Raw genomic sequence first — 9600 nt, forward strand, 5'->3', positions numbered from 1 at the left:
CCAGCAGTCTCAGGTGGGATCTTCTTCTGCTCAGTCCATGCGATCCCAGCAGCCCCAGCAGCACGAGTCCGAGTCTCAGCATGAGTTCCAGTCTCAGCAACATCCAGGCCAGGAGGTTATGGATGACTTGCATATCCAAGGTAATTTGATTTAAAGTGCATATATTAAGTTCATTTACAATCTAATTATTTTAATTAATTTGCCTCCAATGTTTTAATTATTATTTTTTATAGATGAACAAGTGAGAGTGAGGTTGACACGGGGTTCCTCTCGAGCACGGGATGTGTGGCAGCTTCGTGAGGATGAGAAGATGGTCGTCGAATGCAACGAACTAGGGCAGCCCATCAAGAGGGCTGGAAGCCTTTTATCAAGTTTCTTAGGATCAGTTGCACGTAGGGGTCAGTTGTGTCCGCTCAACTATCATAAGTGGAATGATATGCTTCCTTCTTATAAAGTTGAGCTTCTTAAATTTGTACAGGTAAAGAATTGAATTTAATATTGTTAATTTGATAGCTATTGTATGTTAATTTGCTTACTATTATAAATTTAATTTTTTGATTTAATATTATTATAACATTCTTTTGTTTTGGTGTAGAAAAAGTTTGTGCTCCCTCCAGAGAGCCATGATTGGGTGCTAAAGTCCCTCAACCGCAAATGGAAAGAATATAAGTCGAAATTGAAGGCCGACTGGAAGCGCGAGGGTATGACAGAGGAGGAGGTTGCTCGTGTTTGTCCTCCTGATGTATACCATCATCAGTGGAGGGAGCTTGTTCACTATTGGTTTTCCGAGAGAGGACAGGTTGTGTATTCTCTCTCAATACCTTATATAATGTTTAATATATTTAATATATTACAATGTTTAATTTTTTCGTGGTAGACATATTCTGACATTGGTCGAGCCGCACGAGCATCTCAGACAATTCCTCATACTTCAGGCTCGAAGAGTTATGCGAGGCTCAGAGCTGAATTCGTAAGTTTTTTTGAAACTTTTTGAAACTCTTGTATCATATAGCATGTATCATGATATAGTTCTATAAGATGAAACTCTTCCAATATACTTTTTGTTGTAGATGGAAGACCATGGGAGGAAACCTGGTGAGGTGGAGTTCTATAAGATGACTCACACCCACCGAGATGGCAGCTTTGTCCGAGAGGAGTCGAGAGATATAGTTGTATGTATTTATTAATAATTTCTGCAATGATTTTTTATATATTTTAATTTTTCAAAAATTAATTTGATTGTTTTTGAGAGATATAGGACAGAGCTACATCCCTTATTTCAGAGCGTATCGGAGAGTCATCTTCAATCGGCAACACCAGAGGTGTCGAAGCTCAGGTGTTTACCGAGTTGATGGGCTCGGAGCGTTTTGGTCGAGTGAGGGGTTATGGCGTTGGAGTTACCCCCACTCAGTTGTCTGCAGTGGGTAGATATACTCAAGATGTTAGACAGAGTAGTAGCACTGCAGAGGTTAATGATCTGAAGGCAGAGATAAAAGAGTTGAAGTAGAGCCACCAGACAGAGATGCAATCTTTGAGGGCTCAGATTAATCAGATTACATCTTTGTTGCATCAGTTTGTCCCTCCTCAAGTAAATTACTACATCTACTTGAACATTTTGCATAAGTATCATATTTTTCTTAAAGAGTTTAATAATTTTCGTATTCTTAACTGCTTTAGTTTTTTTATTACAGGTTCCTGATAGTTCATCTGCACGTAGAGATGGTGATGCTAGCGACCCCTGAAGCATTTATTTTGGAGTTTATATGTATTTTTTTATGCTTTTTGAAGTACATTGTTTTGTACTTCCTAAATGCTGTCTTGTTGCTCTTCTCTTCTACCCTTGAACTGGAGTTTTGGCCTTCACTATTATCAAATGGGTTGGTGATGCTACTGATTTAATGATTTACTTTAGGCTTTGTTTTAGGGTTTAGGGTTCTAATAGTTTCATCTCCTTGAAAGGCAAGAACTAGGACACTATTTCCCATCCTTCCAATATATCTAGATACCATGAAATGGCCCAAATTGTTTGAGCTTCATTTTGTTGAATTATCTGGAATGATGTTATATCATTTTTCAACATTTCATGAGTGCAAATAGCATGGCATTGTTTCACATTTCTGCATGGCTCTTTAGTCACCCCCTTATTACATCTATTATACGGAGCATTACCTAAAGACATTTTCATGAAGACTCTTGTGTATGTTTTGCATATGTGACTGGCAGCATTTGTTCCTCAAGTTGCAGACATAATAATCTATTCCGTGTTATGATAATCAGAAACAGTTTTTAATATTCTAACAGGTTTTGGATGATGTAATTTTTAGGTTTGGGAAACAAATTAGGTATGCTTCACGCAAGGTCCGAGCAGATACTAGAAAGCGTGTGAAAGGTAGGTTTGTAAAGGCTGGTGAGGCTTGTGACTACGACCCTGTTTTGGCAAAAAGCAATTGAACTAATTTCAAAGTTCTATTTCCCTTTGCAAAGCAACAGGTACTTGGCTCAGGTATAATAATGTTCTTCCAATATGAAGTTTCATTTAAATTTTATAGGCTTGTTCGATCTACAGAGAGCTGAACTTCAATGGCATAAATGCTGGTCATTGTTTTTTGATTGATGAAGCTCCTCCCACTTAATAGGATTCAAAGTTATCTGATATATCATTTTTTTTTCTGCCTCTATAGAAGCTCTAGAGATGATATATAGGATTCAGATGACGAGACTTCTGCATGAGATTCTTTCGGAAGTTGTTTGCAGAAAGGATAACTTCAATTTTCTAGTTGCTTTCTTAATTTCTTTTTTTCTTCAGCATTTGTTGAACTCGTACAGAGTTCCTTCTCTTGGCCGAGGAGAAACGCAGCCAATTTTAATAAGTCTGTCTGTGAGTAATGGAAAACCTGTGCTTAATAAATGCATTCTATTCTTCGAATGATTTTAATAAAATGCATATGAGTTCTTTAACAGTGTTATCTATTCTTTTGTGAGTGCTAATTTTGAGTTCTTTCGTTGCTTACTGGATGCCATTTGATGCATTCCTCTCATGAGGAGAAAAGTTTCTTTTGGCAAAGAACTTGATAATCGTTTGCTTATTATTTATCTCCACCTTTCCGTATATAATGCCGATTTAAGGCTTGCCATCTTGTGTGATAAATGTGACTTGAGTGGTTCTTGGTCATAAGCATGTTTGGATCAGCACAGGATGGTACGTACTTCTATAAAAGGAGAAATATAACAAGAGGAATGGTTTTCTTTTGCAAGAAAAGAAAACGGTGTATCAGGTAGGACCGCCGAATGATAGCCATCGACAAATTACGTCATGCACGCTGGTAGAACGGACTGTATGCGGAGTCTCATCCATGCGGTTCATCAAATAAACTCAACAGTCTCAAGAGAAGCCCTTCACATAATATGATGGGGCTTTGATTTTGTAAACAGGATTTAGAAATTTTAAAAATTATTTTTAAAAAAAATTAATATTCTAACGACGCTTTAAAGCGTCGCTAAAATTTCGACCAGAAATCAATTAGCGACGCTTTAAAGCGTCGCTAAAATTTCGACCAGAAATCAATTAGCGACGCTTTAAAGCGTCGTTAGCTACCGACGCTTTAAAGCGTCGTTACACGACATCTAGCGACGCTTTAAAGCATCGCTAATTTTGCAATTGCCGACGCTAAGAAGCGTCGGGAAAGCCTTCGACGCTTTTCGATGCGTCGGAAAACATTTTCTCCACTGTAGCATAGGCGACGCTTACGAAAGCGTCGGGATGGTTTTTAGCGACGCTTAAAAGCGTCGTTAAAGGCCAAAAAAATGTGTCGCTAATGACCATTATTCTTGTAGTGAACAATCTTTGCATGAAATTTATGGAAGGGAAAAACTTTATTGGAGGCAAAGATCTAGAGTTACTTGTTTCAAGGAAGGTCACAGAAATACTATCTTTCTTCACAAAATTGCTTTTGGGAGGAGGAGAAGAGGTCACATGTCGTTACTAGAGGACAATGGTTTAGACTACTCGAATAATGACAAGATTGCCTTACTTTTGCACCAATTTTATAATCTCTCTTTGGCTCCTTTCAAACTTTGAATCTGTCAATTAGTTGGAATCTTTTTTTATGGCATCCCTTCAGTTGATTTGAGATCCTTGGTTGATGATTTCTCAGAGGATGAAATTAAAAATGCAGTGTTTTTCCTTAGGTGGCTCAAAGGTTCCCAGGATGTGTTTTTCTTTCACTTATTTAAGAGGTATTGGAATCTACTGAAGGATGACATTATGGCCCTTCCTGAAGACTTTCATAATGAAACTCTGGATTTATACAGAATCAATTTTGGCTATGTGTCTCTAATTTCAAAAAAAGACAGGCTTATGCTCAGTCCAGGTTCTGCATCCTATCACTCTCCTTGGCAGCCCTTGCAAGATTATTACTAAGGTTCTAGCTTCTAGACTTATAAAATTCCTCCCAGCTCTAGTGGATGAATCTCAGTCGGTATTTAGTAGATGAATTTTTAAAACCTTCCTAAGTGCACACGAGATGCTTGCCTATTATAAGAGATTAGGTACCTCTGCAAGCTTGATTTTGAGAAAGCTTTTGATAGAGTTAATTGGGATTTCCTTTTTCTCTATTGATTGGTAGAGGATTTCCTCCAAGGTTCTGTGTGTAGTTGGCTTCCCTCCCTTTTCTCTTCTGCAATAGTGGCCTTCTTGGTTAATGGCGCTCCTGGCAAGTGGATCTAATGCAAGCAAGGGTTGAGGCAAGGTGACCCACTATCTCCTGCTTTATTTATTTTGGTTGCAGATGTACTCTCTAGATTACTTAAGCATGCAGGAAATATTGGGCTGATTGAAGGCATAGGGGAGTTACTACATTTTCATAACTTGAGAGCTGACATTTTGCAGATGACTCACTTATTTTTTGTAGACGGAAATAAGATAGTATTACTGTTATTAAGGCCATTCTACTTGCATTTGAAGAGGCTTCAGGACTTAAAATAAATTTCTTACAACAATTCAGTAATTTGCATTAACATGGATGAGGTTGAAGCAGAACTCTGTACCATTTTGGTGAATTACAAGAAAATTGACCTTTTACCTACCTTGGGCTGTCACTTTATGATAAGAAGCTACCTAAACAATGTTGATTACCTCTAATAGAGAAGATGAGTCAGAGACTTGCCTCCTGGAAAGGTAGACTGTTACGAATGGGTAGTTGGCTTTGCCTTATCAGTGCAGTACTAACTAGCCCTCCCTTCTTCTTATATGTATATCTTTAAGCTTCCAAAATGTGTTATTAATAGTGTTGATTACTTAAAAAGAGTGTTCTTTTGGAAAGGTAAGGAGCATATTAGCAGATTCCACTATTTGGTTAATTAGGATTCAGTATGTCAGGATAAGGAAGAGGGTGTCCTGAGCGTAAAAAATCTAAGAAATCTAAATCTCTCACTTTTGGCGAAATGGGATTGGAAATTGCTTAAAAGTCCGGTTGGCTATTCTTTGAGAGACTTCATAGAAGAGACAAATTAATACAACGTACTACTTGAGGAGCAGGTTCGGCATGCAGGTTAGGAGAAGACTGTCCAAAGCTTCTCCTATTTGGAAGGAAATCTGTAAAGATCTAGTTGCCTTTTGGAACTGCACTGCCTTCAAATTAGGTAATGGTGAAATAATTAGATTTTGCAAAGCTGTGGAAGATTAGCTCTGCACCTAGTGCCTCTCTTTTTCATGATCTTTATCTTAGATTTATAAAGCAAAATTCTTCAGTTGCAACTTTAATAAGTTTTTGGCCCTCTCTCTTTCTTCAAATCAACATAGCCGGATAAGCTTATGGATTTGTTCTCCACTGTCCGCCCTTCAAGCTCTTTTGATGCTTCAATGTAGAAATCTTGCACAGATGGGAATTACAGTGTTCAGTCATACTCCAAGTTTATCAATCATGGTGGTATGCTTTAGCAATTCAACAAAATAATTTGGAAGGCTAATGCGCCAAAGAAAATCAAAATTTTCTTATGATTGGCTTGGATGAAAGGATAGAGAATCAGCATCAGTTGTCCATTATGTGGTGCCCGTTCAGAGATGGTTTCACATCTCTTCATTAGATGCCCCCATTTACTGGAGCTGTTTGGTCGTCTATTCTATCTTGTCTCCATATAAGGGGTTTGCTTCATGATCTTCAGATTTTTTTGTCATTATGAAGGAGAAGCAAAGCACACTCTACTATAGGGAAAAGATGAGATCAGCTATTCATGGCTCATATGTGGCATATATGGCACAAAAGAAATTTCAAGATCTTTTATTAGTGGAAGTCCTCAGCAGCTTCTATTTTACATAAAACCCTCCAATCTTTTTCTGTGTGGCATAACTTATATTCGTCTAAATCATCTCAAAGCCACAAGGCTCTTTCTCTCAGATTGTCTTCCATTCTCTAGTTCCTCATTTCATGTTTCTTCTCTCTCATATTCTCTTGTAAATCATCACTGTAACTTTTTTTATACTTTTATAATAAAATTTGAGGAAGTTTATCACTTCCTTCACTTTCCATCAAAGAAAGAAAGGTAAACAAACATAATAACACTTACTTTTTTGAAAGAAAAAAAAACATAACACATTTATTTGATCTTCATAATTGACTGTTATGGATCTGTTGTACAAAGTTTAACAATAACAGGGGAAAAAAGATTCAAGTAACCAACTTTTGATTCTTACAATAGTACATTTAAGCATTTAGCAAAGTTCTGATAACACTAGCAGATTTTTTTTTGATAAGATCAGGAATCAGTTCAGATTTAAATGGTGATTTAGTGTAGATGATTCCAATATATATTTCACCAAGCAACTTGCAACTCTCGAGTATAATCACAGTCCTTTAAAAATTTCTTGATTATTACACTTAATTCCCTAATGCAAGAAGTGGATTGGTTCGCCAAAACAAGCTGCAAGTGGGAAGATGGGACACTTTTTCGAATCCTCACTCTCATCTAACTATCATTTTTTTTTTCAGAATCTCTGAAATGTGCCAAGATCATAGAAAACAGATTTAGGCATGTAATTTCGGAATCTAGCAATGGTTTGTTTTGTCCTCTGTCACCATGTTCCACTCCTTTAGTGTGTATAATTTTATGTATAAATATCTCATTTCATCCAAGATAGGAAGAGCAGCCGCATCAATCCTGAGACCAATAACTTTAGCTGAAAATATAACTATTTACATGATTATGGCCAAAAAAATCAAATAAATGCAAAAGAAAAAAGAATCAAAAAGTCCTGTAATCATCCTGTTTTCTATGAAATTAAAATCAGAAAAGAACATATTAATTTATATAAAATAGATCTTGGAGATTGGAATTTTTGAGGGGTTTATGGTTTGGTGGAGGCATGGTTTCCATCATTGATTTATATATAAATAGATCTTGGAGATTGGAATTTTTTGAGGTGTTTATGGTTTATAAATGAATGGAATTGAAGAGAATATTAAGGTACCAAATGTTTACCTGCTACCAACAAGTGAATGCAACATGGTGGAGATGGCTCCCGGAGAGATCGACGGTCACCGTGGATTCGAGGAGAATGTGAAGACCTAGAAATAGAGACTTTTTTTTATGAACATTGATTGATTAAAAATGAAAAAATGATGCTTATAAACATCCGAGACATATATCAGTTATGACCCTTAAAAGCTGCCTAAATTATGAAATTATCCACGTACATTCTCCAGAGTTAACCCTAGCTTTTTGTCCAAATTATAGTACTAGCCATCCATCCTGGACTTTCTACCAGCTATAATCAGTTGTCTTTAAGAAAAATCTGGATCATTAGACAACCAACGAATTCAGTAAATGAAAATAAAAATTTTCTTATGTATAATATTTTAGGAAGCGCCAAAATAAATCCCTGATTAGTTATATTTTTTTAGAAGAAAGGAAACAAGGATCTTAAGTAGTCTTCTTGACTAGATGTGAGACACGGGCTGAAGTCGGCAGCCCCTGCCGACTTCAGTCCCGTTCTCTTTTTGGAAGGCCGGAACAGAGGATCGCGATTTGCGATCCTCTCCGGCTCTTTCGGGGATGATCGGGGCGGGGATGTCGCTAGTCCCGCGGCACCCCCCCTCCAGCTCATCCGCGGCCGAACCGCGGCCGCGGATCTCGCTCGGCCGCCGCGATCTTCGCGGTGGAGAGCCATCACGAGGGGGGTGATAAAAACCCCCCAAATCCTCCTCCCTAGGGCAAACCGAGCCCTCTTCCTCCTTCTCTTTCCTCCTTCCCTCCTCCTCCTCTCCGATCGGTGTGTCTTCCCGACCGAGCGCCGCCCGGATCCCCTCCGCGAGCTTCCCCTGCTCCGAGATCCAACCCCTCGGCTTCAAACATCGCCGCCGTCGCTTGACGCCGGACCGAGCCTCCCTCGGCCGGGATTTGCCACCTCCGTCGACCGCCGGTAAGCCCTCCTCCGTCGAGATCCTCCTCTCCTCTGTTTCAGCCCAAGCAGCCGAGATCATCATCTCGGTTGCTTCTCCTCCCCGTCGGTCCCTGCAACGCCGCCGGCCGCCATGGCGGCTGGCTGGCAGTCGATCGAGGGGTGGCCCCCGGCCACCCAAGCCGGCCACCCCCGCCGGCCACCTCCCTCTCTCCTCCGTCTCTTCTTCTCCCCCTGTTCGTGGGGGGGGGGGAGTTTGGGGAAGGAGGAGGCCCATCACGGGCCAAACTGGGCCGTTGGGCCCAGTCCACTGCAGGCCCAACTTGGGCCCAGTCCAGTCCGGTTGGGCCCAGTTGGGCAATACCCCCATGGGCCCAACTTGGATCCAGATCAAACCCGAGAATCCGAACCCGAACCCGAACCCAAACCTGAACCTGAACCTGAACTAGAACCCGAACCCGAAACCCGGGATCCGAAACCCAAACCCATTTGACCAATAAACAGATTTTTTGCAGTTAAGCCCTTGGCAGTATGCTATTTCAGAAATAGGGACTCCTGTAATTTGTATTTGATCCCTATAGGAAAGATTTATTACATAAAGGCCCCCAACTATATTTATTTAGTCCCCTCACTCAAGTTTTATTATAGAATAGTACCCTGTAATTAAGTATTAGTCCCTGCAATAAATCTTATTGTATAAATGAACAAATTAGAAGCCAACCTTGGGGGCCCTATTTAGCCGAGTCTATGCGGGCCCATTGGGCCGAGTCCGATATGGGCCCTATCAGGCCGTGCCCATTATGGGCCAACTTTGGGCTCTGTTGGGCCATGTCCAATAGTATTATTTTTGAATTTTGCTTAGTCTGAAATTAACAAGAAATTAATTAAACTTTAACAGGTGAACCTGATCCGTCTACCTGAAGTAGGAATCAAGCGAGAAGATGTAAGTAACTTAATACTTCAAGTGTGATTTCTGAATTATTTAATAAATTAATTATGTTTTGATATATGTTTTGCATTCAGTAAAATGAGTCAGACATGTTAAATTTTATTTGAAAATCATGTTATATGCTCTGAAATTCATGAAATATATTTTTATATATATATATGTGAGGATGATAGTGTTATTTTGATGATTAACAAGCAATTATCTAGAGCATGCTATAAGTTAAATTGATACTTCATTTATAAGTTCATTACTCTCA

At 39.2% G+C, this 9600-nt stretch overlaps 1 protein-coding gene across 1 annotated transcript; it reads left to right on the top strand.

The window, feature by feature from the left end:
• Positions 1 to 689: 689 nt before the first annotated feature.
• Positions 690 to 1826, top strand: LOC120104559. Its single transcript, XM_039115880.1, has 5 exons — positions 690 to 799; positions 878 to 970; positions 1071 to 1172; positions 1259 to 1588; positions 1692 to 1826. The coding sequence occupies exons 1-4, from the start codon at positions 704 to 706 to the stop codon at positions 1505 to 1507; spliced, it is 540 nt and encodes a 179-aa protein (XP_038971808.1). The 5' UTR covers positions 690 to 703; the 3' UTR covers positions 1508 to 1588; positions 1692 to 1826.
• Positions 1827 to 9600: the final 7774 nt, after the last annotated feature.

This window comes from Phoenix dactylifera, unplaced genomic scaffold, assembly GCF_009389715.1.
Source record: "Phoenix dactylifera cultivar Barhee BC4 unplaced genomic scaffold, palm_55x_up_171113_PBpolish2nd_filt_p 000026F, whole genome shotgun sequence".
NCBI classification, from domain to species: Eukaryota; Viridiplantae; Streptophyta; class Magnoliopsida; order Arecales; family Arecaceae; genus Phoenix; species Phoenix dactylifera.

Coding starts and splice junctions, on each gene's coding strand:
- LOC120104559 (XM_039115880.1), top strand. CDS start 704: ATGACAGAGGAGGAGGTTGCTCGTGTTTGTCCTCCTGATGTATACCAT. Junction 971..1,070: donor CGAGGCTCAGAGCTGAATTC/GTAAGTTTTTTT, acceptor TTTTTGTTGTAG/ATGGAAGACCATGGGAGGAA. Junction 1,173..1,258: donor AGGAGTCGAGAGATATAGTT/GTATGTATTTAT, acceptor TGAGAGATATAG/GACAGAGCTACATCCCTTAT.